The 24,434-nt window shown below is 36.4% G+C and overlaps 2 protein-coding genes across 7 annotated transcripts in view; both read right to left on the bottom strand.

Annotated features, from left to right (window-relative positions):
• gad1b (glutamate decarboxylase 1b) overlaps positions 1–20,212 on the bottom strand; it is a 25,774-nt gene extending 5,562 nt beyond the window's left edge. Inside the window, exons 1-14 of one of the 6 annotated variants that reach the window (XM_016268105.1) lie at positions 19,877–20,212; positions 18,712–18,844; positions 16,790–16,852; positions 14,282–14,422; positions 13,496–13,738; positions 12,267–12,357; positions 4,364–4,476; positions 3,849–3,964; positions 2,997–3,076; positions 2,834–2,888; positions 2,488–2,604; positions 2,268–2,332; positions 2,110–2,188; positions 1,249–1,398 (exon numbers count right to left, since the gene is read on the bottom strand). In XM_016268105.1, the coding sequence (XP_016123591.1) occupies positions 1,249–1,398; positions 2,110–2,188; positions 2,268–2,332; positions 2,488–2,604; positions 2,834–2,888; positions 2,997–3,076; positions 3,849–3,964; positions 4,364–4,476; positions 12,267–12,357; positions 13,496–13,738; positions 14,282–14,422; positions 16,790–16,852; positions 18,712–18,787 (1,389 nt within the window). In that variant the 5' untranslated portion in view covers positions 18,788–18,844; positions 19,877–20,212. Of the gene's footprint in view, positions 1–1,248; positions 1,399–2,109; positions 2,189–2,267; positions 2,333–2,487; positions 2,605–2,833; positions 2,889–2,996; positions 3,077–3,848; positions 3,965–4,363; positions 4,477–12,266; positions 12,358–13,495; positions 13,739–14,281; positions 14,864–16,789; positions 16,853–18,711; positions 18,845–19,182; positions 19,321–19,341; positions 19,440–19,876 lie in introns of those variants that run through there. The other 5 variants (XM_016268106.1, XM_016268108.1, XM_016268107.1 and 2 more) reach the window with 5 other exon arrangements.
• LOC107582354 (glutamate-rich protein 2-like) lies at positions 19,021–24,434 on the bottom strand. Its single transcript, XM_016268149.1, has 12 exons — positions 24,427–24,434; positions 23,981–24,032; positions 23,745–23,784; positions 23,524–23,560; positions 23,223–23,322; positions 22,091–22,230; positions 21,716–21,810; positions 21,415–21,587; positions 21,267–21,324; positions 21,109–21,180; positions 19,877–19,964; positions 19,021–19,132 (listed from the first exon to the last, which is right to left on the bottom strand). The coding sequence occupies exons 1-12, from the start codon at positions 24,432–24,434 to the stop codon at positions 19,021–19,023; spliced, it is 975 nt and encodes a 324-aa protein (XP_016123635.1).

Here is a 24,434-nt window from a genome sequence, read left to right as displayed (position 1 = left end):
AAACAATTGTGCTACGGATTTGGTTGAAAAACTGATTGTTGTTGAATAGAAACTAATTTGAAATCGTTTGTAAGATTACAAATGTCTTTATTGTCACGTCTGGCTAATTTTACGTGTTCTTGCTGAATGAAAGTAATAATTTCTTTTAAGAAAATCTTACTGACCCCAAACTTTTTAACAGTAATGTATATAGATGGGCTTTTCCAAGGCAAATGTAAATGCCAGATAGTGTGTGATAAATCCTGACTGTTTATGTCTTTGACTGTTTGCTGTCTCACCTTCTCTCTAACCAGGATGGCTGAACATTGCAGTGGTACACCCATCATCTTATGAGGGTTCCATGTGACTGAGTTTGCTCTGAAACAAACAGACATGTGGGTTTTCAGGTCACACTGCACAATTACTGTGATATACAGTCATTTTAGTGCCTCATCTCGTGTGATTTGACATACCTCTCAATGCCGCTTAGCTTGTGACGGTGTTTCCTGGACATTAACAGTCCTCCGCCCCATGCACCCTGACGATATACAAACACCACTGACCGACTGATTTAAGATGTTTAATTCATTTATTCAATGGACAATTTATTAAATTCAGCTAGTTACCATTTCAGCTAATTCTGAAAGCACTCATTGGAAATGCATGTATATGTTTGAGTCAAGCTTACATCCACATGTAACCACAGGTTGTACTTCTCACAGATGTCTGCAATGTCATTGATGGGATCGAATGCTCCATATACTGTGGTACCAGCTGTTGCGTTCACAAACAGTGGCACGTAACCCTAAAATAAACATTCAAAATTTATACAGTACATATATATATATATATATATATATATATATATATATATATATATACACAATACATATACAATAGCAACATATAGTATATAGCAAATCATAACTACCTAATTTTTTTCTTTTGTTGCAAAATGTATCACCTAGCTCTATATATGAAGTTGTACATATAAGTATGTCCAACTTTATCCACATACATACAATATACACACATACAAACCTGCTTGATTGTTTATTTTGTCACAAAATGTAAACTTTGTCACACAATGTAAACTATATTATCGTCCAGCTCTAATCTGCTAAATGCAACTATAAGGCATGAAGATATTAAGATACATCATCATGATTTTCTGTGAAGCTGTTTTTGAAGCTATGTTTATTGTGAAAAGCACTATGTACAGTATATAAATTGATTTGACATGGCATAACAGCAGCTGTTGTGACCCACCTTGGCCTTCCACATGAGCCAGAATTTGAAGATGTCTACATGTCTGCCACACTGGATGGCCTTGTCGCCGGTGTCGTAGGTCACATCGTACTGTTTGTCTGGTTGGAAGAGGTATCCAGCGCACATGGAGTTGCAGCCCTGCAGAATGCCCTGCAACAGAAACACATCTCATGTGATCAGTAGCTGTATAACTAAACTTTAAATGAGTTTGAATTGACTTGATCTACGTAAATTCATTTAGCAGACACATTTATCTAAATGAGTTTGGTGCGTATGTGCATATCCAAGATTTTTTATCTTTTTCAGGATTTTTTATGTTTTTGAAAGAAGTGTCTTCTGCTCACTAAGGCTGCATTTATTTGATAAAAAATACAGTAAGAACTAAAATATTGAGAAATATTACCATTTTTAAAAACTGTTTTGTATTTGAATATATTATATATAAAATGTAATTTATTCCTGTGACGCAAAGCTGAATTTTCAGCATCATTACTCCAGTCTTCAGTGTCACATGATCTTCAGAAATCATTATAATATGCTGATTTGCTGCTCAAGAAACATTTCTGATTATTATCAATGCTGAAAACAGTTGTGCTACGGATTTGTTTGAAAAACTGATTGTTGTTGAATAGAAACTAATTTGAAATCGTTTGTAAGATTACAAATGTCTTTATTGTCACGTCTGGCTAATTTTACGTGTTCTTGCTGAATGAAAGTAATAATTTCTTTTAAGAAAATCTTACTGACCCCAAACTTTTTAACAGTAATGTATATAGATGGGCTTTTCCAAGGCAAATGTAAATGCCAGATAGTGTGTGATAAATCCTGACTGTTTATGTCTTTGACTGTTTGCTGTCTCACCTTCTCTCTAACCAGGATGGCTGAACATTGCAGTGGTACACCCATCATCTTATGAGGGTTCCATGTGACTGAGTTTGCTCTGAAACAAACAGACATGTGGGTTTTCAGGTCACACTGCAAGTCATTTTAGCACCTCATCTCGTGTGATTTTTACATACCTCTCAATGCCGCTTAACTTGTGACGGTGTTTCCTGGACATCAGCAGTCCTCCACCCCAAGCACCCTAGACATGTACAAACACCACTGACTGAATGATTTAAGATTTATTAATTCATTTATTCAATGCTACATTTATTATATTCATCTATTTAGTTACCATTTCAGCAAATTCTGAAAGCACTAAATGAAAATGCATGTATATATTTGAATCAAACTTACATCCACATGTAACCACAGGTTGTACTTCTCGCAGATGTCGGCAATGTCATTGATGGGATCGAATGCTCCATATACTGTGGTACCAGCTGTTGCGTTCACAAACAGTGGCACGTAACCCTAAAATAAACATTCAAAATTTAATTCACTGCTGATAGTACATGGCCTAAAGATAGTGCCCTAACAGCAAGATCCCACTTTATTAACAGAGAGACTTAGAATTAGAACTTAAAGTTCAAATCAACCATGAATACCTGCTCCAGTATTGATCCACTGAACTCTTCAGGCACTGAGGTTAAATACTCTCACTCACTTGTCTTAGCAACAGTGAGTCTGAGCATCTACTTACCTTCTGTTTGGCATCAATGATCTTGGCCTCTAAGTCAGCAGGTATGACACGCCCCCTGAAACAAGACAGCCAATTAGGTGTAAGTGGGAGGGACTCTAGCAAATAAAACATGAGCTTTGAAAGAAAGTAACATAGTGGTTAAGAGCTCAAAAGAAGATGATACCTCTCATCTGTCTTCAGGAGAATTACGTTTTCTTTGCCAAATCCCAGCACTGCTCCTGCCTTTTTGATTGAATAATGGCTCTGCAAAAAACAAACAGTGGAGTTGCCAATTAATCAAATGGCCAAATAGTATAAAATTAATGCAACTGTACACTAATGCTTCAAAAATAATACCATATTTGCTGATTGAAATGTAAATACTTGTTTTTAATAATAATTTGGGGCTTCTGATTCCGAAAATAGTGCTTGTTTTGCACGAGTATGCCACACATTTTGTAGAATATTTGCTTTCTATGATCATTTGTAAGGTGACGTTTTGGATATCCTTTAAAAAAACTGCCACAAAGACATAAGTCATATCTTCCTCTGAGCCAGGTTACAACGATTAAAAAAATTCTCCGCTGATTTTCAAGGTTAGAATTATGGCCAGTGACAGAAGAAAATGCAAACACGAGCCAGATGTTTTCTGCTACACATGTGGGTGTTTTTTGCAGATTTTGTGAAAAAAAAAGTTCTTTGACATTACATTGAATATTTGAATGTATTTTTACAGTCCTTTACAGATTGTAAGTTAAATGATAAATTTTGAATATTCCTTTTTGCCATTAAAACCAAAACTTTTGACTGCTTTTGTTATTTTAGTAAGTGCAATAAGCTGATATATATACTTATCAAATGCGATATATCACATATCAAATGTATTTTCGAGCTCAGCATCAAATTAAGTAGCCTAATATTAGCGTTCTTGGCAAATCAGCCGATTTGTTTTTCTTCAAGATGCAAGGCTGTGTAATATATGACCCCTAGAGGCAGACAAATCCTCTGCTTAACTGCAGTGAAAGTGAGTACTTACATATTCAGAAGTGAAAAGCACAAGTCGTGGTGCTGCAGACATGCCTTTGGTTTTGACTTCAGGGAAATACTTGTACCGCGCAACCATCACACTGTACATGTTTGATATGGCACCACCTGTGAACAGATTCATCACATTACAGCAACAAATTAAAATGTGTTAGCCAAAGGAATAGTTCAGCCAACACGAAAATGTCATACTTTCCTCATCCCCTAATTGTATGCACAACCTACACTCTTTAAAATAAAGGTGCTTCAAAAGGTTCTTCAAGCGATGCCATAGAAGAACCATTTTTGGTTCCACAAAGAACCATTCAGTCAAAGGTTCTTTAAAGAACCTTTGACTGAATGGTTCTTTGTGGAACCAAAAATGGTTCTTCTATGGCATCGCTTGAAGAACCTTTTGAAGCACCTTTATTTTTAAGAGTGTATGGTATTTTTTTATTAGGCTATGTGTTTTGGGTTACGTTTGTAATGGCGATATTTCATTATTCGGTTTGTTATGGACCAGTTTACCTGGTGAGAAGAGTGCATCGCCATCACCATTAGGCCATCCAATGATCTCTCTCATCTTCTTGAGGGTCAGTTGCTCCATCAGAACAAACACAGGAGCGATTTCATATGTGAACCTGAGCAACACACAGGAAGACCAGATTTAGTCACACGAGACTTGAAGCAGAAAGACTGAAATGGTATTTTCTTGTAAACCGTTCTCCAGTAAGCTTTGTTTTATTTACACCATCGAAAACTCATCTCAGAAAAATATCTAGGTCTTTAGGTCTTGTATATCCACCTTATTTTTAACGTAGGCTAACAGCGGGTTTTTGGCTTTCAGTTATTTTTAACTGTACAAAAACTGCACGTTACGCTTCCAAATATTGCGAATCGGTCGCTGTTTCTTTTCATATTATTTTAATTTATGATCGTATTCATTAACACACTGATTTGTAGCACAACCCTGTTGAAAAATCCAGCATATGCTGGTTAGGTAGCCTATGTTTTGAAGCATGGCTGCTGGTCATGAGCTGCTTTAAGCTTCATGTGCTGGTCCTAAACAGGAGCTAGTTGCTTAAGACCAGCTTAGGACCAGCACATGACCAGGTAAGAACCAGCTTAAACCAGCTCATGACCAGCTAAGGACCACCAGCTCAAACCGGCAGCCATGCTTCAAAACATAGGCTACCTAACCAGCATATACTGTTTTTTTCAACAGGGAAATACTACTGCACTTTTAGTTTGGCTACTTAATTCATATTTACTTATAACCTACTGCAGCTAATGAATCGGAAGTGTGCACATTCACAAAAAAATAGGCTTGTGGCCAGAATGTCATGTCCTCTGTTTGATCACCCTGTCCTTCGGTTTTTGGGCTGTGTATCTGTCTACATGTTGTGAACACATGGTGTTTTGTTTTGATCGTTCACCATGTACTCTTCTGTGGCGTTCCTCCCTCCCTCTCGTTACCACCCTACTGCTCGTTATTGGTTGATTTCGCTCACCTGAATTCAATGTTCGGTTAATCTCCTGCTCTATTTATTTTCCCTCTTGTGTGTCGTCCAGTGCTAGATCGTTGTTCGCCAGTTCGCCAACACTCAGCCATCTGGTCTGGTCCTGTCTAGTCTGGTCTGTCCGCGCCATTGTCGGCTTCCCCCCCCCCCCCCCCCAATAGAAACCATCACAGAAAATTCTAATGGTTTCCACTAAATACCATTACAAACATACACATCAACTTTTAACCATTATTATTATATACAGTATATATATTTTTCTAGCGATTTCGAATGATTTTGCAGTGTGTTTTGGGACATATTCCATTAGGACTTATTGGTTTTAACAAGCCACCAATAGAAGGCGACCAATTACCAGTAGAAACCCACAGGGTCCATTACAGTTTCCATTAAAACCAATAGCCTAGTCCCATTATAGGCTAACCAGTAAAACCATTACACATTTTGTAATGGTGTCTGTTGTTCTTTTCAGCAGGGTTATTAACGTCTACACCTACCCCAACCCTAAACCTACCCTTATAATAATGCAAAAACAGTTATTATTGTTGTGTGACAAATTACGCTACAGGACTATTGATGAAAGTAGCCACAGCTGTTTCCCTTAGTCTTAACCAAAAAATAGCTTAATAAAAATGATTTATTTATTTTAAATTTAACTTTACTTCGATTTTGGGCTGAAAATGGAAAATTTGGACATGGTTAAGAGGTTCATATTTACGCTATCAAATTAATAGCCTATTGATGTTCCACTTTTGCAAATTGTCAAAATCTGGCAACAGCTGCTTCAGAGAATCACACAGTTCCTGCAGACATCACATACTGTTCCATCAGAGATACATTCTGTCCCTCTCGGCTGCTTTGAATATCGCTAATTAAAAGACGGCTGTGATAGACTAGATAAGGGCTCATTTCAGACTGTTTTAATGAAGGGAGTCAGTCCTCTGATGGCTATCTGTCCGTCTAAATGGAGGAGTTCAGCCTGACGGGGGACAGACAGCGTGCAAATGAGGGGACGGCTGCTCACGCGAGATAAGACCGCGCTTCAGCCCAAATCCATCTCATTCACAGAAAGGACGGACGAAAGAGGATGAGCGTGTGATGGAACACAACTAGGACATGGAGCAGCCCCGGGCAGACTCATTGTTCAGCTCCATCACAAAAAGGAACAAAGATTGGAGACAGTAAAATAACGGGGAATCATCAATAACACGCAGCGAAAACATGATTCCAGCTGTCATAATGTCGTATAAATAGAACAATGTTTCTTGCGCAGGCTTATAACACGTGTTGGATTTGACAAATTACATTTTCATGTACAAAGGAGGAGAAACCAACAGGAAATTTAATATCTGCCTGAATGCACAATGCATACTGGGACCGTTTATTCACCTATATTATTAAATTAAAATACATGATATACATTTACTTAACATAAAATCATAAGCAAGTGCTCAATAAAAGCACAGCACGTTGGTCAAGTTTTTTTTTTGTTGGACAGTCTACAGATTCTCTTGTCAATGATTAGACCGCAAAAATAATTTTCTTATTATATATATATTTTATTTTTATTATATCTTGTTTTCCATTACAAAAATGTGGGGTGGGAATTTTTTTCTTCTTTGAATTAAGTGCATTGGCAGATATTCTTTCTTATTTTAGCAAAACCCCACTTTATTTTGATACATTTTTCAGAAAACAAGACTTTATGTCTTATGTTATTTTGCTTCTCAAGTAAATCTATCTTGATTTAAGAATGTTTATATATTTATAATGGAAAACAATACAAAAATACTGAGTAAGAAAATCACTTTTTGCAGTGTAATGTGAAATTTCAGTTTCAATTATGCGTAAATATTATGTAAAGTAATTTTTACATTTTATTTACTGTATTATGCATTTAATATTATCAGAATTTTATTACCATATCAATATTTGCATCAACTATTGAAAATCATTTATCAAAGAGATAAACTATCAACCACCCAAAACACCTTAGCAACCACCTAGCAACACCGTAGAAACATACACAACCACCTTACAGTGCAACAACCAGCTGTAAATATGACTCAAATTTCATGTAAATATCTCTTCTTGTCTTTTATGTGAAGCTATTTTAAGGGTGTTTGTGTGTGTGTGAGTGTGTGTGTGTGTGTGTGTGTGTGTGTGTGTGAGTCAGTCCATTAGCTTCCAGTCAGTGTGTGTCACTGCTGATGAGAAATAATGGGTCTAAATTAGTCACGGTGAATAATGACAGAATAAGCAGCATTTGCATCCCGTCCATTCACTGAATCATAGACATGAGGACACTCCCCTTTCTCTTCTCACAAAGCCCTTTCAATAGCGCGTTTGTGTGTGTGTGTGTGTGTGAAGGTGGCAACAGCAGAAGCGACACTCTCAGCAGTGATGAAATGAAACGTTTTCAAACATTGCAGGTGAAATCCTTTCAAATGGGGCAGAGAGCGGTGGGAGGCCGACAGAACAGCTTTATCCCTGGAGCAAGATGATGGCATCATGTGGGAGAGATGGAGAAACGTTTATCCTGAGATTCTGAAAACGCTTCAGCGTCAGAGTGAAGCACTAATCAACATCCTCCTCCCAGAGAGACTCCCACACTCTCAACTGCTGAACTAACACACCTCTGCCATTAGTGCTTCATGTTCAAGAGCCAACATGGATCCATCCGCCTTCAGATACAAATATAGTGCTTTTTAACCTCATATTGATGTTTTACAGGAATGAGACATGAAGAAAGGGCACAATTCAAGGTTTAATACAGAAAAACCATCCAACACATCGACCGCCTCTTGACTTCTCAAATGTCAGCAGCACTTGAGGATGTTCTTTATTTATAAAGTGGTAAAAATCATATAAAGTAAATGTCACAAAGTAAAAAAAGAAAACACTACAAGCTGTTCTGAAACCTTAGTATCTACTGCACGTGAAAAATGAAAATGACTGTGTGCATCAAACAAATGCAAAAAACACAGATTATACTAAGCTAATGGCATGAAAATACATCGCAAACACACACATTTAGGGTGAAATAGGCAACAATTATATAAGTGTATGCTCTTGCTTTGTTCGTCATGAAAACCATCCAACACATCGACCGCCTCTTGACTTCTCAAATGTCAGCAGCACTTGAGGATGTTCTTTATTTATAAAGTGGTAAAAATCATATAAAGTAAATGTCACAAAGTAAAAAAAGAAAACACTACAAGCTGTTCTGAAACCTTAGTATCTACTGCACGTGAAAAATGAAAATGACTGTGTGCATCAAACAAATGCAAAAAACACAGATTATACTAAGCTAATGGCATGAAAATACATCGCAAACACACACATTTAGGGTGAAATAGGCAACAATTATATTGTTCGTCATATTACACTGAACTTATCACACTGCTCTCTGGGAATATCTTTTTATATGCGCCCTTCAAAGTGGAGTCAGAAATATCGTACTATTAACTATATATAGAGATAAGTGAGAGGAAAGCAAGTTTATTACTCAGTTTTGGTGATTTGCTGTATGTAACAAACATTTAGCTGTAACACCATGTATAAGTAACCGAACAAATGAAACAACGTCATTGTTTAAAGTGCTTTTTTTGTATTGGTCTAATAGAAAATCATGGTTAAACCGGTTTTGTTCGGGTTGGCTAGAAGAAAAATAATACTCTAACACACTAAAAAAGAAAAAAAAAGTTTAAATACTATTTTTGCTTGACACCACATGTTGATGTTCAGACACTGACAAGATTTTCTGACTTTTCTTGGTAGAATGTAACAGAAAAGATGATGCATATTTTAAAAAAGATGACATTAAGGTCTTTTGAAGAGAATATTCATGTCTTTATTTATAGTATAGGTAAGCTAACACATTTATCATAATTTTGGTGAAATTAAGTTGTAAAAATAATTGCCAAAAAATAGTTGCCAAATAGTATTGTATACCCTGGACCACAAAACCAGTCATAAGGGTCAATTTTTCGAAATGGAGATCCATTGATGTATGGTTTGTTAGGATAGGACAATATTTGGCCGAGATACAACTATTTGAAAATCTGGAATCTGAGGGTGCAAAAAAATCAAAATATTGAGAAAATCGCCTTTAAAGTTGTTCAAATGAAGTTCTTAGCAATGCATATTACTAATCAAAAATTAAGTTTTAATATATTTACAGTAGGAAATTTACAAAATATCTTCATGGAACATGATCTTTACTTAATATCCTAATGATTTTTTTGGCATAAAAGAAAAATCTATAATTTTGACCCATACAATGTATTTTTGGCTATTGCTACAAATATACCCCAGCGACTTAACACTGCTTTTGTGCTCCAGGGTCATTACATTTATAATAAAAAATATTTAGCAATGTAATTTTTACTTTTTTTCAGTGTTGAAATGAATAACTTTCATTTCATTTCATTTTGAATGCAGATGATTTTTTTGTTTAGGCTAATTTTGTGTTTTATTTTCCCGACTTGGAGGTACGAGGTTCACACGCGACCTTGAAAGCAGCATTACATGTCCAAAATGGGGATATCCTAGAGCAACATATTTATGCTGATCTATTCAAACAGATTTCATGTTGGAATGCAATTATGATGCCTTAAAATGCTGCCTATGTAGGCAGCTCACAATGGAACAGACCCTATGAATATTCGATGTCACACTATTGAGAAACAAGCACTACAGAAATGCAAGTGTGCAAATATGATATGGATGTAAAAACTTTGATTCTTTTATGTTTTTGGCTCTGCTCTTCCTCTACATATTTGGTATGAATTAGCTTAAGAGGATATTAATCAAAGTAATTCCCTTTGGCCAAAACCCATTGTTCATAGTTATGGCAATTTAACAAGCCTTTTTTCATCTTAACTGACTTCTATTATAAGAAGCTCTCTATTTATATTAAGAAAGACAGCTGTAATGAAGTGCTCGGTCCTCTGAGATCAAAATGGCCTGCGGGAGTAAAATGCGATGGCCAGACTGCTCGGCCCGCAGGGACACGCTCTCCGACTGGCTGGTCCCAGCTGGCACACACTTCCTACCAGCCCACAGTCACACGCAATCAATGGGCTGTTAAATAGATTTGGTACAAGTCCATTCTGTGCTTTAATGCTGTAAGACTCCTCAGTGCTGCACTAATAGCAGCAGCATAAGATTCATGAAAAAACCCATCAGCTTCTGTTGTATAGTTGAAGAAAGGCTAGTTTTCACCTGGGGAACGGTTATAGCTTTTTAAGTACCGGATTTTGATTCCAAATGTCCAGTTGCACAAATGCTTGTTCTTTCTAGTAATAATTTGGGTGATTTATATTATATAAGGAACACAGTTTTAAAAAAAAAAGGTAAAGTAAAAAAAAAATGATCAGAACTTTACCAAAAACTATGGTAGCAACATTTTAGGGTTTTATGGATTTGACTTAAATTTACAGTAAAAACAACAAAAAACTAATATAAAGTTAATATACCAACCTACTAAAGTAGGTTAGTATATGAACTAATAACATAACAACATAGGTGGTAAAGAGAAAGACACATGATGAATCAAATCTCAGCACAAGTCAGGGTTGAGGCTAGTTGACTAAAATTAAAACCAAAACTAAAACCATAAAATAACATTTTTGTTACTTGAAATAAAAAATGTTACATGAAATAAAAGAAAATATAAAAATCTATTTATTTCACAGTTGCTAAGGCAACATTTCTCACTTTTATTTTTATTTATTTCATATTTATTGTAACTCGATGTACTAAAACAACTAAAACTAATACTGAAAAAAAATATTAAAATTATATTGTCATACATAAAATAAATAAGAACAACTAAAAATGACAAAACCACACAAAATAATTACAATTTTAACTAAAATTAAATGAAAACAGAAAATATTAATATATAATTAATATTAAATATGAATTATATGAATTGATAAAAATCTCTCTCTCTCTCTCTCTCTATATATAAACTGATTCTAAATATTAATAAAAACTAGTATTTCAATGATTCTAAAGTAACATTGGCACAAGCTGAGATAAATATTAATATATAAAATTTGCACAGTGTCATATACAAAACACCATCATGGTAACACAAGTGACACTAAAATAATGCAATAAAGAGCATTAATTTAACAACATAAGATAACATAATACCCTAATGTACATAACTGATAGCAAAACACTAAGAAGAAACATCATTATTTCAATGAAACCCCATCAAATGTGAAATATCACAGGAAATCAATTTAGAGTTTTTCAACTGTAAATCATAAGATGATGTGTTCTTTCTGACTTCCAAAAATGGTAAATTTTACTGTAAAATTAGATGAAATGTCCCATTGGATTTATCACAGTTTTCACTGTGTACAGAAATGTAAATAACGGGATTTACCATAGCTTTTTACAGTATTTTACCATTAACATTATGAACGTTTTTAGGTAGACTTGAAGGATTGTGTCGATACAGAAAATGGCATTAAATATAGAAATATTCCCTGGAGAAAATATGTGACAACCAGCCCCAGTCTTTCCCATACCTAAGTGTTGAAAAATATTCAATCTATACTATTGCTTCTTTGCATATCGCATGAGCAACTCATCAGATAGAAATGTCCAATAGAACAGCTCCATTCAATTTGCTCTTTATATCAGCAGTGAAATGTGTAACTCTATGGGCTGATCAATATGCAATCTCACAGGCCTGGAGGGGTTACAGCATTCAGACACATCACTCGATACAGCCTTGACAAAGACAGCGCCTCGAGCCATAGCGTTCAAACAAACCCTTTACATAACCTCAGAGCAACGGAAATACTTATATATGCAGCACAGACAACGTGTTGTTATTGCCGAATGACCCCAGCGAGAGGACAGGAGATCGGTGGGTTCGAGTAACTCACATGTTAGTGTTGGCAGTAGAGGTGAGCCATTCTCCAGCCAGACCGATGATGTCCAGACCAGATGAAAGCTGATTGAAGAATCTAGGATGACCTAGAAGAAGAGATTTGACAGGAACTATAAGTACAAATTGCAAATACATACTCTTTAATATCATGAAATTATAAAAACAGACCAAAAGACTGTTGTTGAAAAGTTTGAGGTCAGTATAGGATTTTTTTATGTTTTTGAAAAAAAATCTCTTATGCTCACCAAGGCTGCATATATGTGATCAAAAAATACAGTAATATTGTGATATATTTTTTACCACTTAATATAATTCTATTAATATATTTTAAAACATAATTTATTCCTGTGATGCAAAGCTAAATTATTATCATCGTAACTCCAGTCTTCAGTGTCACATGATTCTGCAGAAATCATAGGAATCATATTCATATGAATATGAATCATATTCATATGAATATGAATCATATTCATATGGAATCATATGAAATCATAATCTAATATGCTTGATGCTCAAGAAACATTTCCGTTATACGTTATTATCAGTATGCATAGAAAGAGAGTTTATTATATATATATATACATATATGTATGTATATAATTTTTTTTTTTTTTTGGAAACCATGATACATTTTTAATAGGATTCTTTGTTGAATACAAAGTTCAAAATAACAGCATTCATTTGAAATAAAAATGTAATGAAAGTTTTTACTGACACTTTTGAGCAATTTAATGCATCCCTGCTGAATAAAAGTATTATATTCTTTAAAAAAGAAAAAGTCTTAAACTTTTGCACGGTACTGTATATAAAAACAGTGATATCACCAGGGTTTCCAAAAGTATTTGTGGCCCCACTTGAAAAGGCAGTTTATTGCATTAGACAGTAAATATCAAATCAAGTGACTGTGGTCATAAGATCATTAGCTTTCTCCGTTTGCTGTCATATATTACCTATAAATTAAATTATAAGCAAGTCAAACTCATTTGAAAACACACTGAATTTAAATTGCTCAACTGTAAACATAACAATTTCCAAAACTGCTCTTTCAGATGATCACGATATAACTTGTGTGAATAAATAGGAAGAACCTGTCATAAATGAATTATCATATAATATCATAATCAGCTCAAATCTATGTTGTCAGCTGTAAATGATATTAATTAAAGTTAAAGCTTGACTGGTTGGATGATTGGACGGTGTGGTAATTGCTCCATGGGCCTGTACCTGTTCTGACTCCATACTTGAGCGTGTCTCTGCAGTCCACCAGGATCTGCTCCAGTGACTCTGGTTGGTCAGACAGCTCCAGGTTGAAGCCCTCCATCCCCTCCAGGAGCTGGTGAGGGTGATGGAAGTCCAGCACTTTGGTGGATCTGTCGAAGGTCTTGCGCACATAATTGGTGAGGATCTCCACCACCTCGAGAAGAAACTGGATTGTGGGTTCCTCGCCATTTTTAGCAGGCAGTAGATCTGGAACGGAGTAAGCCAACATGTGAGTCAGCATATTTTACATAGCTATGGTTTATGTGCAATGTGAAGCAATAATAATAATAATAATAATATAGTGGAGGTGAAAAGTCTAAAATCCCACACTGAAAATTAGGGATTTTTTTTTCCATCTAATCCTTAAAAATACCTGGTTCTGATTTTGAAATTGTTGTATAGTTGAAAATATAATTAAAAATAAAGAGATTTTAAGATTCTGCATTATTTATAGGTCAATAATCAGTTACTGACACTGATCATGTTTCTGCATGGAAATGCATACAATTCTGAAATAAAAAATTAAACAAATAAATTAATAAATTAAAATCTATCTATCTATCTATCTTGCTGATATATGTGTTCATGGTTTTAGCTTACAATAATATACGAACAATCAAATTTCATCTCTTTATCTTTTAAGTGTTTGATTTAGATGAAGCAAGAAGTTTCAGAATTGTAACACTTTCTGGCATATATGTGCATACAGCAGCTTATGAAAACATGATTCAGAATGAGGTTTGTCGTTACCTCGAGCGAACAGGTTGGAGAAGTCTGTCTCTGCGCGGGTGAAGCGCTCGCTGTTGTCACACATCTGGTTCTTCGTGCTCTCCTTGAAGGCGCCCACCATCCGACTCTTCTCATCCAGACTGTTGTTCTTCTGCAGGAAACCTGCATCATTACAACACGGGGAAGAATTGCAAAACATATCCTCAGCCTTGATTCTGGATGCTAGAGGGAAAAAGTTGTATCTCCAACCAGTTGCTTTAACATAAGCAACTAAACAGCAGGCTTGCTCTCTGATATTTATACCTAAGGGGGATTCCAGTGGTTGGAGTTTTAGTAGGACATCGCTATTTATGGATTGGTGGAGGTTCAGAGGTGTTACTGTAGCCATGTCATCAGAGGACATGTAGGGTGTGTGTTTTTTGGATCATGAAACACTGTTGAAACACGGTGGAGTCTGGGTCTGTCATCCTTCACAGATTCCGCTTGACTGACTAGATGATCCATGCCATTAACTGCCGACAGGCACATTCAGTACACCGAAGCTCCCATCTATCGAGGATGCTTTATTGCAGCATCTTACGTGATCATGGACAAACAGGTTTAGGCAAGGCTTAAAGACCCAATAAAATGTAAAAATAAAGGTTGTTTATTGGCATCGATGGCTCCATGAAGAACCTTCAAGTATCCATTAAAGGTTCTTTAAAATGGAAAAACGTTCTTTAGATTTTTTAAATGTTCCAAAAATGGTTCTTTTAAGAACTGATCACTTTGGGGAACCCAAATGGTTCATCAGAAACCCGATTTGGAACCTTTATTTTTAAATATGAAAGAGAGCAAACACCTAGCAATACAAAATATGTTTATTTTTCAATCATAATTCATAGGCTACATTTTGTACTGACTGGTTTTATTTATGGAGGACTGCTTAGAGCCACTAAATATTGGGTCATAGATGGTTGGTAAGATTATAAAGAATATTTCTCAATATTTAACAGCATATTTTCTTAGAGTATCCGTCTTTCGGTCAGGAGGGCCGGGCTGTCTTTGCGTGCCGGTTATCTCTCTCATTTTGAGCAGGACTATCACACAATATTATCCCCCCCCCCCTCCCCCAGTTAATACTCCCCTCAGCCCACCACGCAGCCCTTCTCTCTCATTCAGGCTCGGTTCTGATAAGAGCTAATGACTATTCGATGTCATAAATCTTTGGCGATGCGCTGAACATCAATAGGCGACACGATTTTATTGCGGTTATCAAAATTGATTTTTCTGTTTTCTCTCACGCTAAAGACCAAAGGCTTTTTGGTCTCCACAAGCACGTTAAGCATGTTTATTGTGCATGCAATTTAAATAAAACACAAATTCTGATTAAATAGCTGCACAAAATCATTTACGCTTGATATATGCTGAATATTACATATATGACTTCACACTCTGGATTAGGCATTCATTTCATTTATTTTCGTTTCTTTAAAGCAATCAAAATCTATTTCTGCATGAGCTCTCTCCAAAGAAATAAACTACGACAAAAACATAATGAAATACATGAATGCATAAAGAAAGAAAACAAATTTGAAAGAAATAAAGAAATTGTATTTTTATATTTTTATTATTTATATATATATATATTTATTTTACTTTATGCATTCGCGTACGTTCAATTTATCCCTGTAGTACAAAATAAGACAGAATTTTAATGACAGAACGATCATTCAAGTTTTCATTTTGTGTGTTTTCCTGTAGGTTGTAACATATACATTGTATTATTAATTAGCTTTATGTTTTTTGCAATAATCAGTGCATAAGATGTAACATGTCCATTTTTTTTTAAATGAAGGCGAAATTAAATCCAGAGGACCCTGCCTTTAGATACGAGAAAGAAGCGACTAAAAGTTCACCAGGAGCAATGGCCACATCCTCCCAGATGCCAGCATCTTAAAAACACCCAATCCTCTTCACATCTTTTAGCAGGCTATAAAAAGCAGCGTGGCGTAAAAAGACAAGTTGAGAGAGAGAGAGAGAGAGAGAGAGAGAACCACCCACTAGGAAACGAATAGACTAGAGAGCAACACCGGCAGCCCTTTTTTCTCCTGATATATAGAGTTTCACTGTAGAACAAATCCAGTTACGAAAACCTATCTAACTGACCGTGAGAGAATATTTCCATCCAGACCCTGACGATTCACAGCACTCTCAGGCTATTTTTCTCTTGTCTTGCTAAGCGTAAACCTCTCATTTCGGGCTGATTTCTATTCCTTTGTCCGGAAAATAATAATGCGAGTGAACAAGGGGTGATATGGGGGAACAAAAGACTAAGACCCTGTTCGCACAGTAGCCTACAGGGTAAATATCAGCTCGCTGACCTTTGGTGTGATGGAAACACGCAATGACAGTCACTTGCTCCCTATCTAGGGCACAAATGTATTCACACCTGGGGTCAACAGAGCAACAACAGCATGGATAAAGGTGCCTTTGGTTTTGGCACCTTGAGTGACCCCACTGATTGAAATGATGTTGGCTGAAACTTACCACAGATCTTCATGCCCAGTTTCCTCGTGCATCCGTGTGCAACCCCGTACCACGCGTCGCCGGCTAAAACGAGACGTTTGGAGAGCTGTTCAACATCCCTTATTTCATTTTATTTGTTATGCTATGGGTGAGGATGTGTGCGCCTAATAAAGCAGGGTCAACATGCATTGACGCAGAAGGCAATGAATGTGCGCAACAGATTTGGGTCTTTGCCGGCTCTGTGGCTTTTTTTCTTCTTCTGTGTCTATTTCAGGTTTTTTTATGAAAGAAATCAATATAGACTATCAGAGAGGCGGGCAGCTAATAGATGGTGGCACACATCCGGCAAAGAGGCGGTTTAAAATAAGCGGGCATGAAATGAGGTCTCGGAATTAATTGAGTGAAACGCTTGTGTTTGACTTGCCAGCCGCCATACAGTGAGAGAAAATGCACCATGGAAGACCCCCAGCATTAGTGACCAGACAGATGCCAATGAAACAAAAAAATGCACATTATTATGCACACTCACAACATTAAGCATTCGCATATAGCTATTGAATAGCACGAACAACAATATTCATAACGTTTTGAGCTTGCATTTTGATATAAACAATATAGTGTGTTTGCATGAAATGTGCATAGAAAAGGAAACGAAGCAGATTTGTTATTAGGCCTATTATCAATAGTTTGATATGAATTGATCTCATCCTCCGGGGTGGGTTGTGTCTGGAGGCAGATCTAGCTCTATCTGCCCCGGGCGCGCGCTGTCGGCACGAGGCAGAGACAGCACGCGCCCCTCAGGTCAGTGAGCGTGAGATAGAGCTTGGCAGGGAGATAATAGCAAAACACGCAGAAAATACACACACACACACACACACACACACACACACCCACACACACACACACACACACACACACACACACAATAAAACAACACAACATATAATTATCTTGACAACATGGATTAATAACAAAATAACATAAACTATATAACATATGTACTACGTCGTTATATTATTGGATCGTTTATTTCTGTGAATGACGTTTTAAAACATTGTATTTATTTTGTACATATATACACAAAGGCACACTAAGGTTTATTAAACCCGATCAAATCAGATCAAACCCGTTTATTTCATGCATTCTTTCCCTGACTCGGGCATTTGAAGTAGCATACATTTACAAAGGAAACTGTGAACTGGACCGTGATGGCGGGTAATTTTTGTAATTACGCTATTAATGTGGGACTGTTGAGAGCAGATGATGGCTGATTGCTGTTATTTAAGCTGCCATAAAAACGCAGCAAAAAGCAGGACTATTGTTATAAGATCGGTACCATAATTAACTGCAACACGCAATTAGGCAGAAGTAGGATACTCTTATTTTAGAGTAAAATTAAGAATATAATTTTATTTGTAATCTCCATATATGAATAAAATCATACCCAAAACGAACAAGAGATAAAATAATCGTACATAAGATTATTATTATTATTATTAGTAGTAGTAGGCTATTATACACATCTGCACACATCGTCAGTTTATTGATCTCTCTCTCTGTTCCTCCACTTTGATCCTGAAATGTAAGAATTTATATTTTTATGACAAATATCTTAGGCGTTTCCGTTTTAACATCTATCTATCTATCTATCTATCTATCTATCTATCTATCTATCTATCTATCTATCTATCTATCTATCTATCTATCTATCTATCTATCTATCTATCTATCTATCCATCTATCTATCTATCTATCTATCTATCTATCTATCCATCTATCTATCTATCTATCTATCATATAATTGATCATTTGTGTCTCTAGCTGTCTCTGTCAGCTAATAGACATTTCACAGGGTGCTGTGTGTTTTTTAAGGCAGTGATGAACATCGCCACCCCACGGAGTAAACAAGCCCAGTGAAAAACGCGTTATCCAGAGAGACCTACTTGTGGCAGGTTGTCGTAAATTATCCGTGTTTGGGTCCATATCAGGAGCCGAGGAAGAAGGTGCAGAAGACGCCATCAGTCCAGGAGAAGCACCTCACAGCTTTCAGACTGAAGAAGAAAATAAAAACCCACACTAAACGGAAAATATGGAGAATTAGGACAAAACAAAGTGATTGCACAAATCATACAAAACAATACCGTCCCGTGTCTCATATACTGCTTATAAAAATAAAAACAAGCGTTTTTGTTTTCAAGGAATCTCCAGCATAGTTGCACGCATCTGTGATATCCTTCTGAAACGGCAGTAACTCACTCCCCGTCACAAGGATCATCTGTCTCGTGTTCTGTCACGTTCAGAAATGCGCTCTGATAGAGCAGCGCACCTAACAGCGCATCCAAAGCGCGAGAAATAAGCAACACACTTAAGAAATAACGAAAAGAATTGTAGGAAAGTTCCGAAAATAACCCGACCTATATAATTTGGTATTTTGGATGGCGGTCCGGTTCTTGCTCTCCAGACGCCCCTCTGAGCTCCAGCGCGCAGCAGACCGTGAAGTCTGACTTAATTGGCTCTGTAACGAGGTCTTTAAAACGAATCATTTAAAACGCAGAAATGAAGAATCTGCTCACTTCAACCGCAGCATAATAAAGGCGACCAAGTCAGGACAGAAAGCATCATTTTGAAGGCATTATTAGCGATGATGACGATGATAAATATGCTTCTTTGTGCCAGATGATTTTACAGAAGGTCAGAAGCTCAGTTCGTTTAACCGATGCTCACTCCCCCCCCAAAAAAAGAGAGAGAGAGAAAATGAATAGAAAAAGAGTGACTTATTGATTTCTCAGTTAAGATGATCTTTAAATATCTTCAAATAACGCGCATCAATCACTGTCGGGGTTAGTGAAATATGGCCCAAAAATCATTGCGCTGCTCATGTGTTAAATTACACCATGTTTTTAGATCATTATTTTGCCAGACATGTTCCTATAAGATCACAATATTGGCAGAAACTGGTTTATATCTGCACATGCATTTATTATCATCGAGTATAAAAAGCATAATTAAGTTTCTGCTCCTCTTTCAAATATTCTTATCCCCCTCCTAACATTGTAGACAAGAAAAAGGGCTTGCATTTAGATCAAAACGCAGAAGGTGAGCGCTTACCTTACGAAGTCACAGGTGTCACAATAAAATCCAGAAAAACGGAGGCACACGGAGGATGTTTCACACCGCGTGATGTGGCTGTGAGACGCTTGGTATCAGAAAACCAGAAGAGTGAACAAGAAAATAAAAATCCATCCAGCGCCAATTCTTGAATCAGTGTTTATCCTTCAAAAGGCGACAGGAGAATCTCCAAAATTCACTTCTGCTGTATTTTTCCACCGGTTAATATCCACGGGTTTGTCTCGAGATTATTAAATGGACTCAAGCCATCTGACACATGAAGTTTAATTCTCCGAGTAAAATATATATACACACACGTCAAAATACCGTGGGAGTGAGAAACCGGTGAGTGAGAGAAAGAGAGAGAGAGAGAGAGAGAGGGGCAGAGAGTCAGACAGTGAGACATCACGAGAAACATCAGGTGCTTCTTGTTATTTTGGAGGGAAACCATAAACTATTTTTATTCTGTGTTAATTTAACAAAATTTTTAGAATCTGTTTTTTTCTTTAATTGCATGACTTGTGGATCAGCCCCAGTATAACCTAGATGAGACGTCTGGAACTATAACAACACCGACATCCACGAGGTGGCAACAGAGAACAGACCAACTTGAACTTGAATGAAGGATTTTTGGGCAGCGCCCTGGAAAATCACTTGAACTGCTGTGTACATGCTTGTAAGATCGTTTATTTTAGAACCTCTGCTGATTACGCTTGTCAATACTGACGACAACTTTTCATTGGTTGTTGTTAATTATAAGCGCACCGCCGTTTCAGCACCTGGACAGCTCCGCTCAGCCAATACCTGCATTCAGAAGAGACCGGGGCTAGTTGTCACGCATTTTGCAGTCAGTCAGTATTTCTCTGGGTGGGTTTTTCCATATTTTAACCCTGCAGGCGCAAGTTTTGACAACAAAAAAGTAGTCAACGCAAACATCGTTATTTCCTCTTAACTCATTGTGATTTTGTGTTCACCGTGCAACAGCTATTTCAAAAATATGACGTCTTGAAACTTACTATAGAGAATAAAATTCACGACAACTGTAGTTTAAATTAATTTGAAGACGTTTGAATTCAACACAGCCACTGCTAAAAACCCCCCAAACATTTGGATAATTGGACTACTCAAAATATTATAGCTACTATATATTATAGAAATGACCTAATTAAACAAAATTAGATAGATAGATAGATAGATAGATAGATAGATAGATATATTGATTATAATCTCACCTATCAGTAATTTTTCTTCTATGAGAGGTAGGAAGCTCTTGGCCTCTGAGTTCTGAGGCTCATAAATTAAAACTGAATTTAAAGAAGGATGAAAACATCAGTATCATTTATATGAGAAATGCCAATTGTAAACAATACTAATTCACATGGCTACTTACTCATCTGACAGAGTTTCTTTGCAAGCTGGTAATTCCTTGTCATCACGACCTGTAGAAACTGGATTTATAGAAACAAAAACAGAACATTTGTTTAATCAGTAGTCATTTTCAAATACATCAGGTACATGACGTGTCCTATATGCCTCACCTCTGCAAACAATTCTATTGGCACGTGTCCTTCAGCGCTCTCATTTCCATCCTCTTCACTCTGTGCCTCATGAGGATCCTGGTCATTTGCAGACAGCACTACTTGAGGGGCCTGAATATGTAGCTCATGCACACTTTCTGACTGGACATCGCATTCTCCTTGTTTTTCTAATGCTTAAATTAAAAAAGAAAATAAATTTCTGGACACCATGGGTATCACAAAATGCTTCAGATATTCAGAGACAAATAGATTGAACAATAAATGTGCTGAAAAGGACTAAAGGATAAAAGAGAGTCAGTACCTGTCATAATAGGGGGAACCTGTTTAGGTAGTTTATGTCCATGCGTGGTTACATTTCTGAAGGACGGAGCTTTAGAGGCATTATACCCTCTGCTGCTGAAAAAATGGGTGATAAAAGGTAAACTATTAGAGATCACTGGAGCGAATGAATGCCATCAGCTTCCCTGCTTTATGCATGTACGGCCCATAAACCACATCCCATGCATGACCCAAAGAGCATGCTGACCGGAATGCAAAAAGCAACTGATATACTCAAATTAAAAATAAGCTTGTTTCTTTAATCCTTTCAGTATTGAGCATCTATCTTAATTCTCTAGTATAGAAAACTTGTTGCTTTTAGTTATTATTTTGTGAAATGAAATGCTTTTGTTTGTACCTGTTGGAAGTGTATACTTTGAGTGTGGTATCTGATGTTTCAGAGTTCAGGGACGGATTGACCTCTGTCTTTATTGAAGGATCCTGACCCTCTGTCTTTTCACCAGGTTTTGCTTTCATTTGCCTGGATATACAAAACCAAAACCAAAGCATCTAAATGATGGTTGAAGTGGATCAGTACAATAAAAATGTTTTAAATAAGCATTCTTATTTCAAGTAAATATGTTAAAAAAAATAGTTTCCTTACCCTCAGCCCATTCAATATTTGGAGAAATGTAGCATTCCATCACTTGCTCGGCAATGGATGCTCTGCAGTGAATGGGTGCCGTCAGAATGAGAGTCCAAACAGCTGATAAAAACATCACAATAATCCACAAGTAATCCTAACCTAACACAAACAAAACACAAACACAGTATAACATCATCAGTTAGCGTATTCTGAAGTGAAAAGATGCTTCTTTGTAAAAACAAATTAATAATTAAGACGGTTTTTAATCATCACTTCTGGCTAAATTATTAGTCCATAATCCACAATAATGTTTCCTCCAGTGAAAAAGTGCATCCCCTGTTGTCCTCTCACATCAAAATCTACAGTCGTTTTATTTTAAACTGTTTTGGACTGTTTTTGCTCATAAATCTCTGCATATTTCTCTCCTGATTCAGATGAAACAACTTTTTCACTGGAGAAAGCGATATTATGGATAGAGGACTCGCATTTTCGATGGAAACAATGGTTTGAAGTTAAAAACATCTTGATGGATTTTTTTCTTTCAAACATGCAGCTTTTGGCTTCATAAGATATTAACTGATGGACTGGAGTGGTATGGATTACTTGTGGATTATTGTGATGTTTTTATCAGCTGTTTGGACTCTCATTCTGACGGCACCCATTCACCGCAGAGGACCCACTGGTGAGCAAGTGATGGAATGCTACATTTCTCCAAATCTGTTCCAATGGAGAATCAAACTCATCTAAATCTAGTGTGGCCTGAGGTCAGTAAATTTTCAGCTAATTTTCATTTTTGTTCAACTAATTGTAAATATCCCAGTTCTTTTACATTGAGCTGTTGACTGAGAGCTGCATGCAATTTTTGTTCATTAACCACTGTTATAAAATGTCTCTACTGCTTTTACCTTGTGGAACTTGGAGCTTTGAGTTTCATATTTGTTGTCTGAGAGTTTACAGAGGGTCCCTGTCCTTCTGTCTTTCCACTAAGTTTTGGTTTGTGTTGCCTACACAAAATCAAACAAAGCACCTAATACATTTGACATGGACATGTTTTTTTAAATCAAGTAAAGCTTATTGTATGTGTCAAAAAGCATATTGAATTCAAAAGACCTGATTTTTCTGCAATAAAAATCTTCATTGTTCAGAGGTCAGCATTCAAACAATATATAATCGTAGTGACCTAGAAACACATTTTTTAAACCTACTTTGGTTTCCATTCCACTGATTCTTTTGCCACTGGATCTACAGAACAAAGCAGTTGATTTCATTAACCCTTTCAGAAGAAAATAAGCCTTTAAGGAAACCAAGACAGACCGTTGTCATGTGCATGTAACTGCTAAATGTTACAAAACAGTTGCTATAGACATTATGTGTATATGAATAGATAGATATTGATTCATGCAGACTAACACCTAAATTATTTTACCTGCTGAGCTGCCAATCACTGGTTTTAAGGGTGCAACCTCCTTTAGCAGAAATAGAAAAAGGACAAAATGTAAACAAGACTTAAGTCAAATCAATGCTTTAAAAGAATACATACACTACTAAAATAGCACAATGATCAACTTCAGATACAAATGTTTCAAGTCCGAAAGAAACCCCGATATCAGTATCGAACTGGAACATGAATGACCTCCAAATGTAGATTGTGCTGCCACTGACCTTTTCACTGACTTTGGATGAGACTTCTGAGGGCCCTCCAACACACTGTAAACTTATTATCAATAATAAACAGGTCTTTATGAGTTAAAGAAATGGTAAAGCCATTATATAAAGTTAAATAAAGTGTATTTATACTAATACAAATCATAAAAATGTTTAAAATACAATTGTGTGTTCATGCTGAGTTCATGTAAAAATATGCCAGATGCTATTTTAACATATAGCTAACAGTCCAAGTTAGATCAGTCTCGCTATACAGTACTGACTGTAACTCAAGAATCTGTCGAATTTTTTAAGCGTTGATCACTATCAGTCACATTCTACTGCGATATTTACAGCGCACTAAAGTAGAAACACAGGTATAAACTGTGAAAAATAACGTAGACAATGGAAGTCATATTGGCTAATAACTTAACATGAAAAGTGCCAAATATGAGCGCTCTTACCTGTTCAT

Source organism: Sinocyclocheilus grahami, unplaced genomic scaffold, assembly GCF_001515645.1.
Source record: "Sinocyclocheilus grahami isolate Dianchi unplaced genomic scaffold, SAMN03320097.WGS_v1.1 scaffold43.1, whole genome shotgun sequence".
NCBI classification, from domain to species: Eukaryota; Metazoa; Chordata; class Actinopteri; order Cypriniformes; family Cyprinidae; genus Sinocyclocheilus; species Sinocyclocheilus grahami.
This window is presented reverse-complemented; position numbering and strand designations above follow the sequence as displayed.

What these genes read in the sequence shown, in the direction of transcription:
- LOC107582354 (XM_016268149.1), bottom strand. An exon ending in CATCCAAAGTCAGTGAAAAG is followed by an intron (nt 23,785 to 23,980) that starts GTCAGTGGCAGC and finishes TTTCTGCTAAAG; the next exon opens with GAGGTTGCACCCTTAAAACC. An exon ending in CAATAGAATTGTTTGCAGAG is followed by an intron (nt 21,325 to 21,414) that starts GTGAGGCATATA and finishes CTATAAATCCAG; the next exon opens with TTTCTACAGGTCGTGATGAC.